The sequence below is a fragment of the Girardinichthys multiradiatus genome, chromosome 1, assembly GCF_021462225.1.
Source record: "Girardinichthys multiradiatus isolate DD_20200921_A chromosome 1, DD_fGirMul_XY1, whole genome shotgun sequence".
Lineage (NCBI taxonomy): Eukaryota > Metazoa > Chordata > Actinopteri > Cyprinodontiformes > Goodeidae > Girardinichthys > Girardinichthys multiradiatus.
Window position 1 is genome coordinate 17,251,291 of NC_061794.1, and position 24,502 is coordinate 17,275,792.

The following is a 24,502-nucleotide window of genomic DNA, read 5'->3' on the forward strand; positions in this document are numbered from 1 at the left end:
TAAAAGGATATAAGTAAGTAGGGCTTATTTACGATCTATCTACGTTTGCTGTTCACTTTCTAGGAACTAGTTATTGTCTCCTTTTCAAAACTAGGCTTCACATTGAGAAGGACTTGAGGGAATGACAGGAAGGTAAATATTCAAATTCTTTTACAATTGGCCATTGAGTACATATGACCCTGGTTTCCGACCGGAGGTAATCGGATAAATGTTGGATTGAGAAGATTTTAAAAAGTATTGAACAAACATGAAAAGAAAACTATTCTGTAAATGAAACTTCAGACATAACAGCACATAATAGTCATATTCTACTTTTTCAGTTACAGACATATACTTCCACCGTCCTAAAAATACTTTGAACTACAGGTGTACTTTAACAATAAGAATGTACAGCATCCCGTACAAATGTTTTAGTTACGTGTACTATATGAGCAAAACACAGTCTAGTGGAAATGTGTCTACAGCTGTTTGCAGTAAAATTACATGTTTGTTGTGTCAGATTTGAAAACGTTGTTGGTCTTTGGCGTTTGGGTGAGTTTGATTTATGGACAGGGTTTGCAGGTTCATCATAGCTGATGTCGTTTACTCCTTGTGGTCACATGTGCAGGGGAGGAAGGTGTCAGAGGAGTAGATGAAATGAGAAATAACAGACCTAGACAGAGGGAAGAGACAGGAAGTAAGCTGATGAAAAGTATGGGTAGCCATAATGAAGACCTTTCATCAAAACAGACGTTTTTAAAAGAAGTGCAGAACCCTGCTCAAAGACATGAATCAGGCTTTGTGAAGGTTTTGAACAGCTGATATTTTTCTGATCTTTTCTTTCAGATCTATTGGCCTGCTCCTGTTGACTGGAGAGAGGAGTGTAACTGGGCTGGCAAGGACATTACTGTAAGTCCTGTTTTTGTGTTGTTTTTTTCAGTTTCTCAGTTATAAAGTACGAGCAAAAAGGAAACCTTTTTGGAAAATGTAAAAATAGTAAAATCTTAGCCTAGGCAGGCAAAAAAAGACAGAATTGTGACAGACTGTGAGATATCATATTTTTCCTTTCCAGCTAAAAAGCACAATTGCAAAGCACAACATCAAGTTCCTGTTTATGAACTTTTATGAACATCAGATTTCTTATCAGCCTACAGTCATCACACACTGTACACAGCGCAGACAAATGAGAGGCCTATGGAGGTGTCCACTCCTACCCGGCCCGACACAATACTACCTTTTAATCCACTGGAGTCATGGGAGTCATCACAAGACAGAATCACTGCATGTAAACTGATAACATGCAATAATAGGTGCAGCACTCCTACTTTTAGACCTGCCATGTGGTGAGATCACTTCCTTAAAAACTAGTTATTTAAAGCCCAAATGAGATTTACACTTTGATAGAAAGTCAAAAACCTTTCTTTTGTTTTATCCACAGCTTTGAACCAGAAGAACCACTATAAACATCAAATTAATTTTGGAGCAGTGGTATTGCATATTTTACTATGATTATGGTTAAGTTGCTGTTATACTGTTTCTTATTTTGGTAAATGATGCAGCCCTGTTTTGTATAGAGCATATGTAATCAAACTCTTTCCTGCATGATGACAGGTACATTATTTTTCCTATGATGACAGTGTGTTCTATTTTTCTATAAAATGTAATCATCACCTGAGGAAAGTGCAATGCTCTTTGCACAGTCTCTGAGTGCCATTAAGCGATCAAATAATTATTTGCCGGATGACTTCTAAAAGAGGCTGGGCTGCAGATGGACCTAGTTCAAGCATTTAGCATGTCGATGTGAGCGACTCATCCACAGTGCTGACTGGCTTGAGTTTAATCAATGTTTTGTCATTGCTGCGATTGAGTTGCTCCTATGTCTATTCAGTTGCAGATGTGAATCTGGCATCTTAAAGTTGTGATGCTAATGCCAGGTGTGTCCTAAAGGTTTGCCAGATTGGTTTAGCTGATAGTCAGATTGTGTATGCTGCAAAAATGCAGAGGAAGGCAAGTCCATAAATTGTGTTAGCAAGATTGTTTACAGTGAACAAAAGATCTTGTGGAAATGTGATTACTGACATGAAAATAAACATCATGAAATAATTTATTGTTCATGTTTATCTTCAATAACCTAGATAGCCTGGTGCTGTTAAAAACATACTAAATTCCGTGATTGAAAACAGTCTATAATACTGACCAACAGCATTGAAGGAGCTGAATTAAACCATGTTACACTTAATTATTATTTTTTTTGCTGGTGTGACCGATTGTTATGCATATGAATATGCATGTAAAATCTGTTTCTACTTCACAGACAAATTTAAGGATTACCAAAGTCCCCAAGACCACCCAGGATTAAATAACAAACAAGGCTATACATCTTTATGAGTTTAAAAGTTCTTTGAGCCTTTTTGTGCATCTTTTTATTTTTATTTTTGTGTGCTAAAATGTAATGTCCAACCAGAATGTGGAGACATGCCACAAATTTGTTCTCTTATATTTAATAGATTTTCCTCTGTTATATATATCCTCTTTTAACATTTATTCATAAACTGTATGCATAAAGCATCCAGAACGTGTGTGTGTGTGTGTGTGTGTGTGTGTGTGTTAGGCAAACCCGTCATCAGTGTGAATACACAGCTGTAGCAGACAGACAACGGGCTCCATTCATACGAAAATCCAGGCTCCAGTTTCAAATGACCAGAAGATGGACTGTGTGTATTCAGGTTTCGTTGTGTTTGTGTGTCTGAAAGAGAAAGTAATGGTGAGGGTGATGAATGGTGAAAAGAAAGTTTAAAATTGTTTCTGAAAAACAAGGGAAGAGATTAAGCGAAATAAATGAGGAAGTTTTAAAACATTGAAACTTTCTTGGATGGTCAGGTTTTTTTCTTGAGTTTTAGGCTTTTCACTTCTGTTGAACGTTTCCACCTCACTTCTTGTTCTCATTAATTGTTCTTGTTTCTAAGTGGAAACTCGCCCACACAGGAACAGCGCTAGCCTTACACTTTTGACCCAAATTAGAGAAGTCTGTTTTTCAACCTTCTATGTGGATCTTCTCTCTCTCACACACACCTTTACCTTCTCTTTATATTCTTCCTGTGTGCTCCGTACACAACTGTTTTAATCTAAATATTAATAATATATATATTTTCCCCATATTATCAAACTCTTTCAAATTTTAAGGGTGGGAGGCCTGTTTAATATTGTTCTTTGGCCAGTAACTCAGTGTGGCCTAATCTATATAAGTCGGTAAATTGGGTGAAATGGTTGCCCATATCGAGGCAGCTCATCACTCTCACAGTCAGGCATACAGAGGAAAGCTTCCAAACAAACAGAGGTGTTCACATAAACACAGACAGACAGCAGCAATAAACAGTTGACACTTCACTGAGACACTTAGTCTGACTCAGAACAGGAGTGCCACTCTGGAGCTGCATTTAAATCCATAGAAGAGAGTGATTATTGTTGCATTTTCACGTAAAAAACATTTTCCAGAAACGAGAGTAGTCTTTTAGGGCCATTCTTAAACACTTACTGCTTCCACTACATTTACCAAGGTAAAAAAAAGAAGATTACCTAGATAGAAGAGTAACCCAAAAACCAGCCTTATCAGGGAAGTACTGTTTTCGCAGTAAAAGAAAGAATCAGCTGCGGCATTATCTCAAAACCTAAAAGTACCTTTTAAAATGAGCATGAGACTTAGCAATGACACATCTTATTTCTTTATTAGATTCTAAATTCACAGTAGAATTTATCTGGACTAATTATGAGTGGCTAAGAATCAGTATGCCATCGATAAACTCCTTGATGGTTCACCAGGCTTGCAGAATACTTTTGGTCATGTTCAAAAGCACAGAAATAACACAAACATAGTATTTTTCATGCAGGAGGAACTGAACTGACCAGTGAACTTTGAACCCTCAAATTTTGAGTGAGGCAGCTCAGTAGCCATGTAAATATCTTTGCCAAATATTTTGTAGGCAACTTTAACCATTTGTGTCTACTGCAGAAATGATGTTAAATTAATAAGAAACTATTGCTTTTAAGGATATCCATTTCATTTGCAGTTTGTATAAGGGAAAGGCCCAGATCTTTACTTAGAGGAATATGTCAAACTGGTCAATTCAGCGGCACTGCTATGATCAACAGAGGTGATCAAATGCATTCCTGGCCTATTACACTGTGCTGTGTTGTGTATCCAACAGATATCTATGGTGCACCACCAACCCAGTCAAGTGCAAACTCAAAACCTAGCTATTAACTTTGTTAAAGCCTGTTGGATTGTACAGAGTTGCAGTTTGAACAGGAAGTGAAAGATAAACTCTAATTCTGTTGCGTTTAAAGCTATATTGTGATTACGGAAATATGTGTTTTTAATGAGGGAAATATGTAAGTATCAGAGATAAGAGCATAAAGGGAACTAATACACACAGAGACAAGAATAAATACATATAAAGAAACAATCCAAAAATTTGTAAAGAAATTGCAGTGGCAATGAATACTTTTATCAAAACAGACAGATGGGAGGGCAGAAAAATAAACTGAACTGTTAAGCTAACCATCTCCAGAAAAGACAAAAGGTGAGAGGAAAAAAAGTCCTCAATTGAACAATACAGCTTTGAAAGAGCTGATGGTGAGATGTCAACTGAGGCAGTGTTGAGGTCACAGCCTGCTTTTCTTTGCCCACTATTTCAACTAATGAGTCAGTGAAAGGTCAAAGGTTATTCATTGAACCCTTTAACATCCCCCACCAGCACAATCACAGAAAGATCTACAAACCCCCTTTGAGAAAACCTGATTGCTGACATAAGTCACTGTCCCTGTTCTCTGTGTCTCTGAAGCATCCTTTATGTGCTGTCTTTCTCTTTTTCTCCTCTGAAGCACAGCTACCCAGACTGTCTCACCACGCGATAACACTGACATCCAAAAAAAAAGAACTACAAACTACACACACTAAGGGTTAAGATTAAGCAGAGGGTGTCAGGTATCTTCACACTGAACAGGTTAAGTCAAACTTTGTACAGTAACATTATAATATAGAAATAAAAAAGGTTACATACGCAGGAAAATGAAACATATTCAGCTCTGACCAGCTTCTCTATTCATGCTGAAGAAAAGCATTTTCACAGCATGATGCTGCCCCCACCACGTTTTACAGTGGGGATAGTGTGTTCAGAGTTCAGTTTTGATCTTATCTTGCCAGAGCACCTTCTTCCATGTGTTCATTATCTCTAAATAGCTTGTTGCAAACTACATACAGGTCTCTTAAAAGCTTTTTTACAGCAATGGTTTTCTTCATGCCACTCTTCTATAAAGTCCAGAAGGGCACAGATGTTTGCTGGCCTATTGATAAATTCTCTTATGTGAGCAGTCAATGAGCAGCTTCTCCAGAGTTACCTTAGGTCCCTTTTTTCTTCTCTGATTACTACTGTCCATGCCCGGCCTGTCAGTTTAAGTGTCTTGGTAGCTTCCAGTTTTTACATACTCTTTCTATTTTCAAAAGATGGTTTTATTAGTCCTCAGTGACATGTTCCAAGCTTGGAATATTGTTTACTAATGTTACTCTGCTTTAAACTTCTCCACAACCATCCCTGACTTGCCTGACGTGATCCTGGTCTTCTTGATGGTGTTTGTTCTCTATTGTTCTTGAACTAACCTCTGAAGCCTTCACAGAACAGCTGGATTTATCATGGAATTATATTTTACATGCAGGCTAACTCAGGCAATTGGTTGCACTTATTTTCTTGAGGAGCGTCAGAGGAAAGGGAGATGAGTAGAAATTCACACTTTTTCATTTTCTTTTAGGAAAAAAAAAACTTGAGAAACTGAAAACTGTATAATTTTCCTTATACTTTCCAATTACATTCACTTTGTGCTGGTCTATAACATAGAATCCAATGACATAGGCTGACATTTGTGGTTGTTATCGGTCAAAACATGGAACAGTTTAAGGGATATGACTGTATTTGCATTGCACTGTATGTAGTATTTGTATGCTGCTAGGGTTGCATCACTGTCAATCACAGGTATCTTTAATTATTGCATTTGTCCTGTCTTCATCCATCTCAGTGTGGTTTGGCTCATCCACAAAACAGGACAGGTCCAGACTGCAACGAATAATCAGGACTGCAGAGAGAATAATCAGGGCTGACCTTCCCTCCATCCAGGAGTTATACAGGTCTAGGGTCAGGAAAAGAGCTGTTAAAATCTCTGCAGACCCCACACACCCTGCACATAAACTGTTCAGAGCTTTACCTTCAGCCCGCCTCTACAGAGCACTGTTCGCTAAAACCAGCCGCCACAGAGACAGTTTCTTCCCCCAGGCTGTTTCTCTGTTGAACATTCAATAGAGTACAAAACAACCTCATACAGATGTTGCAAATGCACCTTTTTATTTATATATGTGTATATTGTATATTGTAAATATGTATATTCTGTAATGCAAAAACAAAACCAAAGAGCAAAGTGTACCGGAGTCAAATTCCTTGTTTGTATGTTTGTATGTACAAACTTGGCAATAAAGCTGATTCTGATTCTGATTTTAAACCTTCAGAGTTTGATCTCTTTGCAGATTATTGTGTACAATATAAAAGGCTATATTTGAAGAGGACGGTGTTGTTATCACAGCTGACTAGTGTGACTAGACACTAAAAATAAAATCTGATGCACATTCATTTCCAAAACAAAGTTCCAGAGAAGCCAGGGTAACTGGAACAACTTATTCTCCCTCAACTCCATCCTTCTAATCCTTGTTTCCATACTGGTTGAAAAAGCACTGATGAACTGCATACTTTGCTGTCACTGCAGTTTGTGTGTCACAGCATCAACGCCAGGGGCACTTTGTAATTCCAGCCCATTCTTGCTGCTAATTGTACTGCTATTTTTTTCACAAACAATTAGATCTATGTGATGTAATATATACCCCTGGAGAAAAATGCCATTAATGATAATAATGATTATGTCCACATTCTCATTATTTAATGTCAGAGCTCAGTGTTCTAAGGTTGCACAGTTAATGTATCTTGTAGTCTCTTAGCGTACCCTAAGTCATTTGTTAGCGGTCCCTGGAGAGCAAGCTTACTGTAATGTGTCTCTGAGATGGACAGATGTGTCTCGGAGTCAATAACATGCTATCTGATAGGACAAAGAAGGATCAGAAAGAGGTCAAGATACTGAAAACAGTTTTTTTTACCTAAATTTTGATTTTGGTTTATTTATATAGTTTATCAGTTAAACAATTCATTTGAAAATCAAAGGATGTCTGGTCAACTTGTTGGGTTTAGTGCATTCAGATTCAAATTTATATGTGGATAGCTGTGGACACTTCTATAAAAACACACTGCAGGCATGTGTGTATTCAGCCAGGACACAAAGAGTGTCACAACAGTCTGCTGGAGTTTGATGTAAGAGCTTGGCCGAGTTGTCACAGCCACATAGTGTGAGGAACTATGTGAGGAATGTGCATCAATAAGCCGAAGGACAGAATGTCCAACTTAATCCTGGTACAGCTCCCTCTGAACAAGTGAAATCTTTATATATGTAGTTTATTAAAGCTCAGAAAAAGTGTTAATATCAAACCTGTTGGCACAGAAAAGAAACATCCTACTTACACTACAGTTAAAGTAAAAATAATCTATGTGTTTCTGTTTCAGTCTGACTGTGTGAACTATGTGAAGATTGTGCACCACTATAACCGTACCCACCTGTATGCCTGTGGAACTGGGGCCTTCCACCCTACCTGTGCCTTTGTGGAGGTGGGAAACAGGATGGAGGTGAGGAACAAACAACAAAACCAACACAAACACACTTCATTAAAGACAGAATCTAACATTTCATAGGTGAGCTTGCTTTCTTGCTGTAGCATAAAAATCATTTTCTTTGTGATCTGGTTCCATGTCAGGACCACGTGTTTAGGATCGACCCCTCTAAGGTGGAGGACGGTAAAGGGAAGAGTCCATACGATCCTCGACATAATGCTGCCTCTGTGCTGATCGGTAACTCAATCCATACAAAATAATGTGACTATTTTTAATTTGTGTTATGTGACTTAGTTTTTCATATATTGGGCTACTACAGGCCTAAAAAATGACTGTAATTAAATTGCGTTACTAAAGTGTTCATACCCTAAAGTTTCTCACATTTTGTCAACCTACAACCACAAACCTCATCTTATTTAAATAGGATTTTGTGAGCTAGACAAACAAAAATAGTGAATAATTGGGAAATACAAGAAAAGCTATGCATGGTTTTTTAACATTTTTTTAAAAAAAATCTAAAAATGTTATAGTCATTTGTATTCGGCCTTTTTAACTCTGATACCCCTAAAGGAATCCAGTGCAACCACTGGCCTTTAGAAGCCACCAAACTTGTAAATTGCATTTCAGAGGTTTGATGGAGAACATTAGTCAAGAAACAGCTTCATGAATACCAAGGAACATACCAGGCAGGTCAGGGAGAACGTTTATAAGAAGTCAAACCAGAGTTAGGTTACAGACCAACATCCCAAGCTTTCTGAATCTCATACAGCACTGTTTAAACTGTAATCTGAAAACGGAAGGATTGCAGTGACAAACCTAGGAAGTCATGGTTATCTAGCTAAACTGACAGGCTGGGCAAGTACAGCATTAACCAGAGAATCTGTTGACAGGACAATTATTAGTTGTGCATTTACAAATCTGGCCTTTTATGGAAGAGCAGCAAGAAGAAAACCACTGTGGAAAGAGAGCCTCACATCCTGTTCACAGTTGTAGAGGACAAAGAAACATGTGAAAGAAGGTGGTTTGGTCAGATGGATCAAAAGTCTAACTTTTAAGCTTACATGGATGTAAGTAAGATGGAAAGCTAACACTGCACATCATCCTGAAAACACCATCCCTATAGTAAAACATGGTGGCAGCATTATGTTGTGGGTATATGTTTTATTATCATGGACAGCGAAGCTGGACATGGAAAAAAGTCTAGACCTAATCACTCTCCATTCAATCTGACTGAGCTGGAGATATTTTGCAAAGAGCAGGTAAAACCTTTAGTCTCTTTATGTGCAAGGCTGTTGGAGACAGCAACTCAAAAGTCATGCAGCTGTAATTGCAGCAAAAGGTGGTTATTTTAAGTATTGACTCAGGAGGCACTGAACCTGCTACACTTAGTTCATTTATTTGAAGACCATGTCTCCTTTTACCTGAATTTTAAAACTGTGTATTACTTTGTGTTGGTCTGTCACTTACTGGGAAAATGTTGAGGTTAGTGGTTGTAATGTGACAAAATGCGAAAATACTTTTGCAAGCTCTGTAACTGTAACATTATTTCTGTTTTCCAGGTGATGAGCTTTATGCAGGTGTAGCCACAGACTTAATGGGGCGGGACTTCACCATCTTCAGGAGTCTGGGGAAACGTCCCTCCATCCGCACCGAACAGCACGACTCACGCTGGCTCAGTGGTGTGTGTCCTTTTGTTTGTTCTGTTAATAAGCATCAAGCACCTCATGGGACAACATGGTGCGATGACTAACACTGTGCTAATTTTCTTTAATTCTGCCAACCAGAACCAAAGTTTGTGGGTTCCTTTTGGGTCCCTGAGAGTGAAAATCCAGATGATGACAAGATATTTTTCTTCTTTCGGGAAACAGCAGTTGAAGCTCAGGGTTTGGGAAAGTCCACTTACTCCCGAATTGGACAGTTGTGCAGGGTGAGAGATCATTTAATCAACATATAACAACATGGAAAATTAGGTTTAAAAGCTTGAATGTTCATGAAAAATCTGATTATAACTGAGTTTTATTTTGCCAGAATGACATGGGTGGACAGAGAAGTCTGGTGAACAAGTGGACAACATTCCTCAAGACCCGTCTGATTTGCTCAGTACCAGGAGCTGATGGCAGTGACACGTACTTTGATGAACTGCGTAAGTCTACCATGCACACAGTTTGGGGCAGGAACACTCAAATAAAACTACCAATTCAGGGGTTTTCCAAGTTAAATATGATGTAATATACAAAATATGTGAAGTCCAGGTTCTTCAGGACACTCAAATAAAACTTGCAGTATGTTAATTTAATCACGAAGGACATTGAACTGGTTTCATTACCTGTAATTTGCAGTTATATTGATTTCTACACAGAAACATATTCTGGTGGTTGTAATGGAGACAATGTTAGGAAAATGTGAAAAATTCACTGGGATTTATTCACTGCAGATTACCTTTTAGTGTTCAGCCCTAAAGAATTTAGACAATTTAAAGAACCAAAAAGATTTACAGTAGTGCTTTTGATTTTTGCATTTGTATCTTACAATAATTTAGTCCTCCTATGCCAGAAAGAGCTGAAAACAACTGAAAAAAGCTTAAAATCCTCCTACTACTTTTAGACACATTTTGTTAATCTTGCTTTAAAAAAAAGCTATTGCAGGAGCATTTATTAATTACAATTTAAACAATAAAACAGGTACAAAAATTTGCACACGTTATGGTTTAGATTTGAATTAGTAATCTGCTCAATTTTGAGCAGAGGTAATGTAGCTTTAAAAGAATAAAAGACACTTATGTAAGTAAATAAATAAATAAATGTGTAATTCCAGACAGTGTTCCTGTTGCGATCTGCCTGTGTTAAGTTTTTGAGTTTGTGTTCACAGCCAGGTTCTTCTCTGTTAATTCAGGTTATTTGATTCCTTCTGTTTAGTTTTGTTTCTTCCTGAGTTAGATGTGTTTAGTTTTTATTTCCTTACAGATCTGGTTTCCCCTTGTTGATATCCTCTAGTTTAGTTCCATTGTTTACCTTTTATGTTCAGTTAGACATGTTTTCCTGTTACCTCCCTGCTCAGTGGTCTATCTCCCAGTTAGCTCCTGTCTCCCGGTTCAACCAGCTGTTCCCGATATTCCTCCTGATTAGTGCCCTAGGTTCATTGGTCCATTCTCCTCCTTGCCTCGGTATTTAAACTCTCTGGTTTTCTGATATCATCACGCGTTCATACTGCCAGTTTCCATGGTCCTTGTCCTCATGTTTCTTCATGCCTGAGTTTATAAGTCATCTGTTCATAACATTATTAAAGACCTTTTCCTCATCATGGATTACCCGTCCTCCTGCTTGTGCTTGGGTCCTGCTTCACCTCCATGCTTTCCATGAAAGTTGCAATACTTAATTAATTTAATTTCTGTTCTGTTTCTTATTTTTATACAGTTAAGACCAAAATTATTCATACATCCGACAGATTTAGGTTTGAAGTATTTTAATTTTTTTAATTTTATCAATGTGTTTATTTTAAATGAACATATAATTAACATTTTGGAATGGCTCTGCCAGAATCCCAACTTAAATATGATAAAGAATTGTTGTTGGAGCGAACGATTAGGGTGATGGCAAGGATACCTTCCAACCTCTAACACATGGAGCTCATCTCTAAAGATAAATCATCAAAATACCAGTGAAAACATGCAAAAAAACTGCTCAGCAATTTTAAGAAATGCATTATTGCTATAATGCCAATTCCTTTATCAGATAGATGTCCAAAACATTTGTTTTATTAACAGTTAATGTATTTAACATCTTCCAACTGCTGGCTTAAGTGTGCACCAGCAAATGTAAAGGATGCATAATTTAAAAATTATTACCAATAAGAACCTTCACTATTTCTTCCGTAATCTGATTTTTCCTCCATCTTAAAAAAAAAAAGAAAAAATGTGTTTGTGAAAAATGCTCCTGAAATGGCAAGAAATTGTTAAATCTATTCGATCTATGGCATGTAAACATGTTCTTTGACAACATGGCTGCATTAGCTTCATTGTCTCATTCTTAAGAGGTTCAGCTTGTTAAGAAGTTAAACTTAACTAGCATTAATGTTGTCATTAAGCTAAAATCGTTCATAATAAAATCCATAAAAATGTATGATTGACCATATGTACCATTCTCTGTAGTAGTCACAACACATGAGAATGAAAGCTGACTGAACCAGCATAACGTCTAATCTTAATGGTTAAATTTGTTACCCTAAAAAACATTATTTGTTTTAGAATTTAACAAATATTGTGCAATACATAAATACCTATGCTTCATCAACATTTATTCTATTATTTATTGGCTATTTTAATGGCTACATTTTAATATTCTTCAAACTTCCATTTTCTAGTGTAAGACTTTATATTATGTAATATATTTCTCAGAGCTGTAGTCATGTGGATTTCCCATCTGCTGCAGGAGTTTTAAGATGTTTCTGATAAAAGTGTCTGGACCTTTCTGTGGCCTATAATATGATCTGCCTTTGTGTTCATCTCATGACGGAGTGAAAGGTTAACTAACTGGAAGACTTTGTCCAAACCCTAACCCCACCTTAGGCTACACCTGTCATTCACATTTCTCTATGTGGACGATGAGTCTCTTATCTTTACGATTAGCTTGGGACTATACCTGAGGCCACAAATAGAAAAGGTCTAGCTGTAAAACTGTGTAGGTAATCTACAAAAGCTATCTGGCAAAAAATGGACCGCATTATTTTGCAAACCTTTTTTATATCTGGAACTATTACATTTTTAAGTCATCTTTGTTTAAGAGGCAAGATTGAGTTTGCCGACATCCACATTAAGCTGCAGTGGATTCTGTTACATGTCATGACCCCCACTAATCAGCAAAATGTCTCTTTAAAGTGGTTAGACATGTCCGTAGGGCTCTGTTTATCTTTTTGCCAACCTTTGACCTTTGGGCTACCACCACCTGACTAGACTGTCTGTGTGTGTTTGTCCTCAGGGGATGTGTTCTTGCTGCAGACAAGGGACAGAAAGAACCCTCTGGTGTACACTGTCTTCTCTACTTCCAGGTCAGAGTTTAGTGACATGAGCATGTTTGTTTTTGTACAAGAGGGAGTGTGTGAATATGCGCATGAGAGAAAGCGAATGGCGATTGAACTAAAGTGAATGCAATGAGTGTATTTGTTGCATCTAACCCTGGTTCTCTTGTCCTCCCAGCAGCAGTGTATTTAAAGGCTCAGCTGTGTGTCTTTATTCCATGAATGACATCCGGAGGGCCTTCCTGGGGCCCTTTGCACACAAAGAGGGGCCTAACTATCAATGGGTCCCTTTCCAGGGAAAAGTACCCTATCCTCGCCCAGGAATGGTATGTTAATAACCACAATGACAAAACAACAGAGACACTGTAAAAACATCTACTGGTGACAGTTTAGCAAAATAATGAAAGCTCAATGGGGCAAATGCAAATTTGCATCATTTGCTATGTTACTTATTTTCTATTTAATGCTAAAATAAACATTTACCACATATTATTCACTTATGAGAAGTTTCTGTCCTTAAAATGTAGCATACTGTCATCCCTGTGTGGGTAAGCAGTTGAAGCATTTGTGAAAATCTTCAGGTTTTTTCAACTTGAAAAAAAAAACAGGGTTGTTTCTGACCAAAAGAAAAACTGATTAAACTCACATACATAGAGTGTAAAGGTATGTTCTTTTTCCAGATTAAACATTGAATATAAATTATAGTAGACTTGTAGGACAATTTTTAGCCAAAGGATTTAAATAAAAATAAAGAGCTTAAAATATTTATTTTCAAATCAAACCTTTGCAGCAGTTGGGTGAAAGGTGAGCTTTTTATTTCCTCCCTTACTACCCTCCTCGCTGTGTGTAAGACAAAGATGGGCTTAGTACTTTGTAGATAGAGGGAAGTTTAAGCTTATAGATAATGTTTGAGTAATTTTTCTGACTGATTTAAATAAGGCACATCTGTCTTACTTAAGTATCTTGTCTTTCGCATTTTACAAACTGGCTAATAGATATGGGACTCTGTAACACATCATATTTATACACCAGCTATACAGGAAGTTGTGAATTATTACATAAACATTCATTGACATTCTGATTGACTTAAACAAGTAATGTATACTTAATGTATGATTCAACTCCCCGTCCCCTTCCCACTGCATAATTGTTATTAGATAAAAGTTTGGATTGTTCTAAATATTTCAGAAGGAGATAAAACTTATCAAGAGTTAACCTGTGTCTATGAGGCCTAAAGAAAAGGCAATTCTAGCATTACTCTGGGGTTTAATACCTAATTTAATCTAAGAGTGGAAAGAAGAAAATAAAGTCCTTCTGATGAATAAATTGTTACCAGACACTGATCAGTGGACTTAGGGTTACAACCAGTAAAATATTGGATTCTGGTCATTTTAAAACACCTTTGTTAGATCAAGAGAGACGTTTTAAGTATAAAAATGTCCTCAATCTCTCAATGTAAGCAAAACAACTATACGGTGACTGAGATTGTTTTCACATTACTATACAGCTATTAAGTACTTATCGGTTTACTTACGATGCTGAAATGGAAAAAAAATACTTTCATTTAAATAGATACAACTATCTTATATAATACTTCTATATTAATAGGTACTTCAGTACAATGCTGAATACCAGACCTTTTTTTCCATGCAAACCTTTTCCACAGTTGTCCCAATCAATATAGTTTTCACACTCCACTAACCACAGAAGCATTCAGTCAGCAAGATTTGCTCGTGCTGAAGAATGCAACACAAACAACGTAATAACAACGCATATTTTTTTCTGATTTGGATTTAAGATTAAATAAAACATAAAAGAGTCAAATTTCTTTATATAAATGCACAGAAGCAATAACCTAAATAGCTTTCCGCTAAGATGTCCAAAGGTGCTAAAGAGCACATAAGTGTTCAGAAAATCCAGGACTGGAATTTTAATTAAAGAGAGAAGCTGGACTCTGACCTGGGAATAATTCTCTTCCAAGTCCCTGAAAACCCTCACACCATAATGACCTCAATGTGGCCTGCAGGACTGTGGTTTAGTGCATTTTTAACCAACTCAAATGCTGATGAGTCAGATGTTTTATTCCACTTATAAAAACACCAAAGCAAAAATATGTTTCTGTGGTATGGATAACTTCAGTCATAGTGATATTATTTTCATGTTTCAGCAAGTTATTCAAAATCCATCTGGAAACTAAATTGTGATTATCCTTTCCTTCCATTAGTGTCCCAGTAAGACATTTGGGAGTTTTGAGTCCACAAAAGGTTTCCCAGATGATGTGATCCAGTTTGCACGTCACCACCCTCTGATGTACAACCCTGTTTACCCCATGAGTCGACGACCTGTTTTTGTTAGAACCAATGTGGACTACAGCTTCACACAGATCGTCGTGGACAGGGTAAACGCTGCGGATGGACAGTATGATGTCATGTTCATTGGCACAGGTATGTGAATGGTTCTCTTTGCTTTAAATTTATTCTTAACTAAAATTAAAATGATGGTAAGATACTATGCATGTGGTATTTCAGACAAGGGGACAGTGCTAAAGGTAATCAGTGTCCCCAAGGAGAGCTGGAACAACATGGAAGAACTTTTACTGGAAGAGCTGGAGGTCTTCAAAGTAAGAACGCAATGAGAACTTTAATATCTTGTGCATTAAAGTGGAGATATATACTACACTGCATACTTTTATCTAACCTCACTTGTCTCCCTTTTTTTCTTTAATATGACAAAGGGTTTATTTTTCCAAATTTCTTTCAGTTGCGTTCAGACTTTTACCTCATGACAATTATGTTAAAATCAATGTCAGGAAAAGCGAGGAAGAAGGAAAAGAAAGTCAAGGCAATTAAGCATTCAACTGAAAGTTGCCAAAGACTGATAATATTATGTACAGAAAAACAAACTACACAGTGGCCACCAAAGAAGAATGAAGTTACAGCTAAATTGTCACTTTGGATGTGAGGTAATATAAGGTGAAGATTTGTATTGTGATTTATCTACTGTGGAGGAGGAAGTCAGGACAAATGTTTAGGAGGTAGTAGCTTAGAGACCTAACAGACCAGCACCCTACCCAGGGATTTAAAATCATTGTGCCACAGTGGTCAAATATATAAAAAACAGTCACACTTCTAGCAATATACAGGCATATGTTATTTCTGCCCTTTCTTTAACAACTACTTTATAAGAATGCCTTAAATCCATAAGCTGTGCAGTGATCGTGTAAAAGCAAATGGTAGTGAATGGAAGCAGCTGAAGTCTCACTTGTCTACACATTATTAGTATGGATTTTACGTGTGATTATTTATTTGCTCCACAATAATGTAGCTGTCAAAACATTTAAGGACACTCTCTGTCATGCCACTCAAGCTCTTTAAGTCCATCTACAGTTTACTTTTAGTGTTGTCACAACATATCATTTGACATAGTAATGCTGCACATGTACTGGATGGAAAGGAGGTCAAAATACTGTTACACATTCGATTGCTTATTTGGCTCTGTCACTGAGGAAAAAAACTGTAGCTTTTAATGGTTCTAATATTGGTTGACATATGCTCTTTAAAACAGAGTTTAAAGCATAACTTTGCTTTTTTACACTCATCTAGCAGGAAGTTATACATTTTGCCTCAACAGGACCTTTTTAGAAAGGTTACCTTCCAACAATAAAAAACAAATATATATATATATAGTCATCAGTCATTTTCTACTGCTTATTCCATAGTGGGTCACGGGGGAGCTGGTGCCTATCTCCAGCAGTCTATGGGCAAGAGGCGGGGTACACCCTGGACAGGTCGCCAGTCCATCGCAGGGCAACACACAAACAACCATGCACACACTCATTCATACACCTAAGGGCAGTTTAGAGAGACCGATTAACCTAACTGGCATGTCTTTGGACTGTGGGAGGAAGCCGGAGTACCCGGTGAGAACCCACACATGCATGGGGAGAACATGCAAACTCCATGCAGAAAGACCCCTGGCTGGGAATCAAACCCAGGACCTTCTTGCTGCAAGGCAACAGTGCTACCAACTGCGCCACCGTGCAGCCCTATATATATAAATATATATCTATATATATATATTTTTGTTTTTACCCTAAATAAAGTAGTACAAACAAGTATTTTCAATGGCTACAAAAGCAGGACTTTTCCGTTTTAAGGGTACTTATATTTGTATCCATTCTTCCTTTCTTCAGGATGCCTCATCTGTCATCAACATGCAGATCTCTTCCAAAAGGGTAAGTTTACTTTGATACCCAAAGGAAAACATTTGAATGCCTTTTTCATGTTTAAAACAATACTGATGATGATCTTTGCAGTACTAATTAATAATTTTGGGGAACAACAATATGTTCACAAGATGACAACCCCGGATTATATGTTGAAAAGACATGGAGAAAAAAAGAAGGTTGTTCAAGGGAATACTAAATCAGAATGGTTATAGAAATTGCACTTCAAATCGCTTAAAGGCATCATAAATTATCAGCTGTCCCTGTTACAGAGAGCTAGCATTGATTTATGGCAGATAATAGCTCTAGCTGTTTTTAACTCTGATAGGAGAACATTCTTCAGGCGATTTTGGCAAAAGTTTCCATCTTGCCTGTGCCTGTTTTCACAGCAACAGCTGTATGTCGGCTCGGACACAGGAATCGCTCAAGTCCCTCTTCACCGCTGCAGTGTTTATGGGAAGGCTTGCGCTGAGTGCTGCCTGGCCCGAGACCCTTACTGCGCTTGGGATGGAACATCCTGTACCCGCTACCTGCCAAATACAAAGAGGTCTGTGACAAGTCTATGACAAAGCTATGGAGAGGTACCTATGAAATAAAGTCTTCACACAAACAGAACTTACTATAACCAATTTTTTATTCCTTTCAGACGTTTCCGTCGTCAGGATGTAAGAAACGGTGACCCTAACACCCTTTGCTCAGGAGGTAAGATAACCAAACCTATACAGCAGAATGCAGCAGAGTTAAGTTTTATAAGTAGGAGAGTAATCTTGTGTTTAGATTACGAGATGATACGGGGTGCTAGGTATACGAGAATGAGAGCACCCCAGATTTTGGCACTATTTTCAGGAAAACTAAGAATCCCCAATTTCTCTGTTTTCACAAATAGAGTAAATATTTCACTAACCATAAACATTTTTGCCAAGAATCTCTATTTATTGTATAATATTTTAGTCTAGGTTTGATAAGTCCATATATCGGGGGTTCTTTTATGATTTTCTAATTCTATGATGATCCTCTTTTAGTCTCTTTTTGTGTTTTCAGAAAAAACAAATTATTTTAAAAATCTAAAATCTCAGTTTCTTAAAGAAAATCTGTGTTTAAAATTTTCCATTCAGGATGAGAGGTCAAGGTATTTTGTGTGTTGACTTACCAAATGCAATCAATGCCTAAAAACTAAAATAGCCCTTTAGCTCTGACAGGAAGCATTGAAACAGATACCAACTTTATTGTAGTTAGCAGGTAACGGCTATAGCCAGTTGTGCTTTGCTTGTGCTTACAATTCATTTGCATTTTATGTCAATTTGTCACACTTTCTTTTTTCTCAGTTTACAACTATTTGTCGTTCATTCATATTTTTTTCTGAAACAAAGTTTAAAAACAGATATGTAGTTCATGGCTTCCTTTACCAATTAGCATTCCAATTATTTGATTGTGCAGTATTTGCAGTAAAGCCATTCATTCATTTGCTTTACTCTCCCCTATTCTATTTTGCTCTTATAAACTGTATTTTGTTATGGCCGAATTCTCAAAACCTTGACTTGCTTTGATATGTGAAAACTCTTATTAGTCTTACTGTCTTTATGGCAAAAGAGCCAAAACACTTCACCTCTGGTGACATTCGTCCTCCCACACCACAAAGCGAGCATTATCTGTGTTTTTGCACCACAACTAAATCAGGCTAATCGCTCCAGCTGAAAGAGCTTCTGGGTAATACGATTACATCATGTGGCAGGCAAGCTGAGTAAAACTAATGAAGCATAATTGTTTCTAATTTGACTGGACTGGCCTCAACTGCAGATCTGTCTGTTTGGCAGGTTGCACACCATTGTTTCCTCTTTAAGCAGCATACCAGTGCTTTCTTTTAATGCTCTATTCTCTATCTTTGTTGAGTAGTTTTTTTTTCATCTTTCAGTCCTTTTAGCTAAAGCATAGGAACACAAAGTGTCACCAAGTGCTGTGAGGATATTATAAGTCACAACTTGTGAACAGATATTCAGATCAACTCACTAAGGCCTGATAAATAATGAGAAAAACAATGCTCATAAAAATAACATCCTTTTCAATTTTCACCTGTCAATTTCCCATCAGTTACACAAGAATTGTCATATATAAGTAGAGCTTTTTTAAAATGTCCTTACAAGCAACAGGGGCCAAGGTAAAGATAGGCCCATACAAGAAATAGAAAAGTCATATATTTGTCTCTACTGCCCTCTTCAGACCACCACAAGCACCATGTTGCAGAGAGGAAGCTGTATGGAGTTGAGGGAAGCAGCACTTTCTTGGAGTGTATCCCAAAATCGCTTCAGGCCAGAGTCACCTGGACCTTCCAGAAACATCCCCAGAACCCCAGAGAAGAGGTGAGAGGAAGATGTGGATGAGTTGAGAACCAAGCCATATAGTAATGATGCTCTCTGAGGTCATAGTAATGTCTTGCTTTTTTTCAAATTATCCAATTTATTTTCTTCTGGTTATCTTCTGATTGCTCTAAAAAATGTAATAGAAGTAACTATATACATAAAGAGGCACTGACAAGACTGGGCTTCATAAGTGCATTATCTAAAAATACTGTTTAGATGCTGAGTGTGTTTATGAGTGTTTCGGAGCCTTTTCAGTATCTGGCTCCTAAAACTGATTAAAAATGTGCCCTATGATGCATGGGACCATTGCTGGTGACATGACTTGATTTAGGTATTTTCTAGTAGTTCTTTTATTTTTGATGTACAAACGCATCTTTTTGCATACATTCAGATCCTAGCAGAAGTATTAATACCCCTTTGAACCATTCCACATTGTGTTATGTTTCAACCACAAACTTCAGTGTATACACTTGCGATAAACAACTGCAGATAATCCATTATTGGAGAGTAGAAAGAGAAAGTAGCCACTCTAATTATATGTTTTATCCAAAAAGAATGTTTTAAGCCTAGTCCTAATAGTAAACACAATCAAAATATATACCAACAGACCTGCAGCTGCCATTGCAGCAAAATGTGGTTCTACAAAGTGTATATTATATTTATTGTACAGTCAGGTAGAAAAATAGTAACAGACATTAAAAGCTGAATTGAATTGTATATTTTGTCTGTAGGTACGTCTTGATGAGCGTATCCTCCAGACAGACAGGGGCCTCCTCATTCGCCGGGTCCTGAAGAGGGATGTTGGTGTTTATCAGTGCCATGCTATGGAGCACGGATTCACCCAGACACTGCTGGGCATCACTTTAGAAGTTGTTCCATCAACATCTTCCTCCATCTCAAATATACCCTCTGACACCCCTGTCCGATTAGATCCTCGCAGCGGAGGTGGTCCCTCATCGACCAATCAAAAGCTTTGGTACCGGGACTTCATGCAGCTTGTGGACCACCCTAACCTCAGCACTGTCGACCAGATTTGTGAGCAAGTTTGGGCGAGGAAGCAAGCTGGTGCTGACCAGGTGGCAAAGAGTTTTCCTTTACCAGGGAAGGAGATCCTACCTTTGGGTCCTGCTGTCCGACCAGCCAATAAGAAGTGGAAACATCTCCAGGTGATCAGAAAGGGGAGAAACCGCAGGACCCACGATGGGAAACCAAGCCCTCGGGCACCTCGCAGTGCAGGGGAGTAATGATGAGAAAAAGATGAAAAAAAAGTAAGGGAGGAGGGTGAAAGAAAGGAACTGAGACTAGATACTCATGGAGGTTTTAACGCATACATATACAAACATAAAGACATGCACAGACACAAACACAGCACCTCCTGAATTGTGTTTATTTATCGATGGATGCCACCACTATATGGTACACCATTCCCATGATTCCTCATCCCTATGACCAGCTTTCTGCATGTGCTGCCTTACTGCCCAAACTGATTCTGCACGATCCCTTTACACTGCTTCACTAGGATAGTAAAGTGTGCTAGAAAATACTTGAGAAGAAAGTCACCCTTATGAGGAGGCAATAAACTGACACACACATTTAAAGCTTTTCTTAAAAGCCATCTCTGGACAACACCATTGATAAACAGTCCCAAAGGTTTGGATAAACTCACGTCAAGGTATAACATTTCTTTAAGTGACTAACATCTGGACAGAATGGAGAAAGTGACAACTGGACCATGATGCAAAAATATTATCTTTAACTGAAAAAAAACAATATTGTTATTAGTTGTACATGCATGCTGCATTTAAATTTGTAAGAAACTGAGTAATTGAACATGTTTCTGTGTCCCCCCCTTTCCATTACAACTACTTGCCTTTTGTGCTAATCGCACAGTAGAGCCATATAGACATGCCAGCACCTGTGGAACACATTTGTGGTGAAAATGTTATACATTTGCAGCTGTTTCCATTGACACATTGAGGTGTGTGAGCATAAACAACTAACTTAAATCAAGAGATGCACTGATCAGGGTTTTCTGGACAGTTTCCAGTTGGTAGGGTTTTGACCTGGGAGTACCAATTTTTGCTGATCCCAATATCTTTGTAAAGGTGTGTTTTGATTATGAGACCAAGAGGATTTTTAATTTGTTTTTTGAGAGCTTATTTTTCATAGAATCCTGAAATTTAATATGAGCATTTTTACTGTGGAACAGGGATGTTAGATGAGCAAATGAGTGGTATCTCCTTCCACTGCAGGAGTGTCAACCGAAGTTTTACTCAGTGGCTCAGTAAAATAATTGTTCCCATCTTAGATTTGAAAGCCAAAATTTTTAACTGAAAAAATATAACAAATGATTCTGTCACAGCAGCTACAAATTGTAACTTTTATAGAGTCACTACAAAGTCCATGACAAGGCGTAACTGTTTTAAGCTTCAAATTTTACACAAACGTCTATTTTGTATCACTTTTGAGGCGAAAAAAGTGTAAAGACACCTCTGGTCAGGATTACTACCTGTTGTTTTAGTCATATATCTGTGGTTATTTTACAGGGTTAACACTATGACAAAATTCTAATCGCTACAGGGTCAGGGGAATCTTGCACCATTCACAGACATTTCAAAAATGCCTCAGTGATCTGCTCAAAGCCATAACCGTACACATATAGCAGTTGCAACAGCTCTTTATCTCTTATTTCAGTTTCTATTTGTGCCACAAAACATAAAAGGTTTTAAACCATAAAAAGTACTTTGAATGAAGGACACAGATAATTAAAATATATTACACTTAGAGTTAACTGGATGTATGAGCTTTAGAATATGTGACCATTATAATGGTACAATTATTTTCTTAAACTAGAATAAAATAATTATGACATTTTAAACTGGCTTAATGTGCCTGTGACATCGAATGTTTATGATAAATCCAATTACATTCATGGAAAGGAAACATTAATAAAATATTTCAAAAAGTAGTCATGCCACTGATATCAACAGTTGTTGAAATATATATGGTCATACATTTCACTAAAAAGGCATTTCCAGACTACTCCTTTGCGATTTTGTTGAGCTCTTTTATGACGTCAAAGGGGAACCCCTGCAGGTAAACTGACTGCTGCTACAATAGCAGCAACACAGACAGCAGCAAAGAATCTGATATTTTTTTAGATATATTTCAGTCACTATCAGAGAGAGATGCAGCAGAGTCAGGAGAAGTCAGCTGTCAACAGATGGATCTCGCTATATTAATAAATACATACATGTATTTATATATACATGTGTATATATTAGCAGTTGTTAACATTAGATTAATTAGATCAGTTACTGGGTTAACTAAGGTATTATAAACGGAGCAATTCAACATTAAATGCACCAAATTAAGCAACAAATATTGCTTTGCTACACTCAGTGTAGTCACCCTTTGTAGAACAAAACATAGGAAAATATCTGAATGCATAAAACAAAAAGTGAAGCATTTTAACTGGTTTAACTTCCAAATAATTAGTTGTTTTGGACTTGCTACCGCATTTATCTCTCTTTTATTGCGCGATCTGCGTATGGTTCTTGGAGCTCCTCCAGGCTTCGCAGGGGACCGGACCAAACCGGACCGGAGCAGATACGGCAAATACGGCAATGGGTGCAGTAACAACCAGAGGTGAAGTGAGCATCATGGAGCAGCAGCAGCAGCAGCAGCAGACACAAGGGATGATTCCAGATCTTAAGACACTACCTGGTGTCATTTTTGTAACTTTATATTAGAATCTTTAGAGAAACATTTATTTAAATATGTTGTATGCATGTGTAAATTATCTTATTTTTATAACAATAATTTTGGGTTATTATTAATATTAATAATAATAAAATAATAATTTCGGCTTTGTAATTATTAACAATAACTGGCGATATCTAAATGTACTTTTGCGACAAGGATGTGTTCTTGCCTGTTGAGCCTTGATCCGTTTAGCAACAGCAGCAACATCCCTTAATTTAATGATCTTTTCCCATTAGATGCTCTGAACAGCATGGCTATAGACTCTGCTTCAACATTCTCCTTCGCCTGTCAGATATCCTGACCTCTGACATCATTTTTCATGTAAATTCAGAGGTTTCTTGTTCGAAGCAGTTTGACAAAAAGTCCTCTGATCAACACTGGCTGTGCTTGGTGGGACCAGCTCATCTGTCACTAGTCAGTTTTCAAGCTCTGATCCAGGCAGCTCTGATCCTCTTTACTTCAGGAAAGTAGGACAGACTAATGACTGCTGTCGTAGTATCACTGCCACCACCAGCAATGCACCGTTTCACCAGATCAACACTGTTCTTAATGCATCTTGGCTTCAACATGAACAGTTTACCATTGACGCTCACACAATAAATGACCGGAGACTTCCCCTTTCACATCATTTTCGGGCAACTTTGGACTTGTTAAATTTAACAACGAACTATGCTTATTTTGTGTCACAATTGTCTTTTATCACATATTCAATCCCAATATATTGTCAATTACTGCCCAATTTCTTCAATATAAAGATGTTTTCTTTCAATTTCTGCATTTGTGGGAAAAGTGTCACAGGCACTTAAACAGCTTAACAAGGCAGGGTGATGACAGTTAGCATTACAATAAAATTCTGTCAATTTTTTTGAGAAAATAGAACCACACCTTAACTGTCAGATATTCAACATATTTCATGACAGGCAGAGTTTAAAATTGCCAGTGGACAATAACAACTTTGCTGTAATCAATTTAGTCTTCATGATATCTGCTAATGCGTATGTTTCTATAGGTTGCATTCTGAATGGTCAACAGACATTCAGAATGTTGAATAGGTTTTTTTTAATGGCTTCTTACAACTTTTGTTTTTTCCCTTTCTCTCCTTTTTTCAGTAACAACTTGTGCACTGTAATTGGTATTGTCCATTCACTAAAAGAAAAAAGATTAAATTTGGAGTTTCAGACTGACTGGAAATTGACCTGGATTGATGACCAGAAGATTCCATGGTGCATCTCTGCTCAGAATAGTTACTTGAGTCATTGCATATGGTCTTAGTTAAGAACAGACCATAACTGGCCTGTGGTTATTACATTGCATTGCTAGTTAAAACCACTAGTAAGTAGGTGGTGGAAAATGTACTCACATTCCATAAAGTGAGAGAACGATAAGATGTCTACAGAACTCAGTCA

The 24,502-nt window shown here is 37.5% G+C and overlaps 1 protein-coding gene across 3 annotated transcripts in view; it reads left to right on the top strand.

The window, feature by feature from the left end:
- Positions 1 to 24,280, top strand: part of sema3b (sema domain, immunoglobulin domain (Ig), short basic domain, secreted, (semaphorin) 3B) — a 114,483-nt gene extending 90,203 nt beyond the window's left edge. For all 3 annotated transcript variants that reach the window (XM_047364899.1, XM_047364881.1, XM_047364890.1), the window contains 15 exons: positions 826 to 888; positions 7,632 to 7,751; positions 7,880 to 7,973; positions 9,296 to 9,415; positions 9,521 to 9,663; positions 9,765 to 9,879; positions 12,710 to 12,779; positions 12,931 to 13,075; positions 14,974 to 15,193; positions 15,278 to 15,369; positions 16,942 to 16,983; positions 17,364 to 17,521; positions 17,621 to 17,676; positions 19,192 to 19,331; positions 20,063 to 24,280. In XM_047364899.1, the coding sequence (XP_047220855.1) occupies positions 826 to 888; positions 7,632 to 7,751; positions 7,880 to 7,973; positions 9,296 to 9,415; positions 9,521 to 9,663; positions 9,765 to 9,879; positions 12,710 to 12,779; positions 12,931 to 13,075; positions 14,974 to 15,193; positions 15,278 to 15,369; positions 16,942 to 16,983; positions 17,364 to 17,521; positions 17,621 to 17,676; positions 19,192 to 19,331; positions 20,063 to 20,575 (2,091 nt within the window). In that variant the 3' untranslated portion in view covers positions 20,576 to 24,280. The remainder of the gene's footprint in view (positions 1 to 825; positions 889 to 7,631; positions 7,752 to 7,879; positions 7,974 to 9,295; positions 9,416 to 9,520; positions 9,664 to 9,764; positions 9,880 to 12,709; positions 12,780 to 12,930; positions 13,076 to 14,973; positions 15,194 to 15,277; positions 15,370 to 16,941; positions 16,984 to 17,363; positions 17,522 to 17,620; positions 17,677 to 19,191; positions 19,332 to 20,062) is intronic.
- Positions 24,281 to 24,502: the final 222 nt, after the last annotated feature.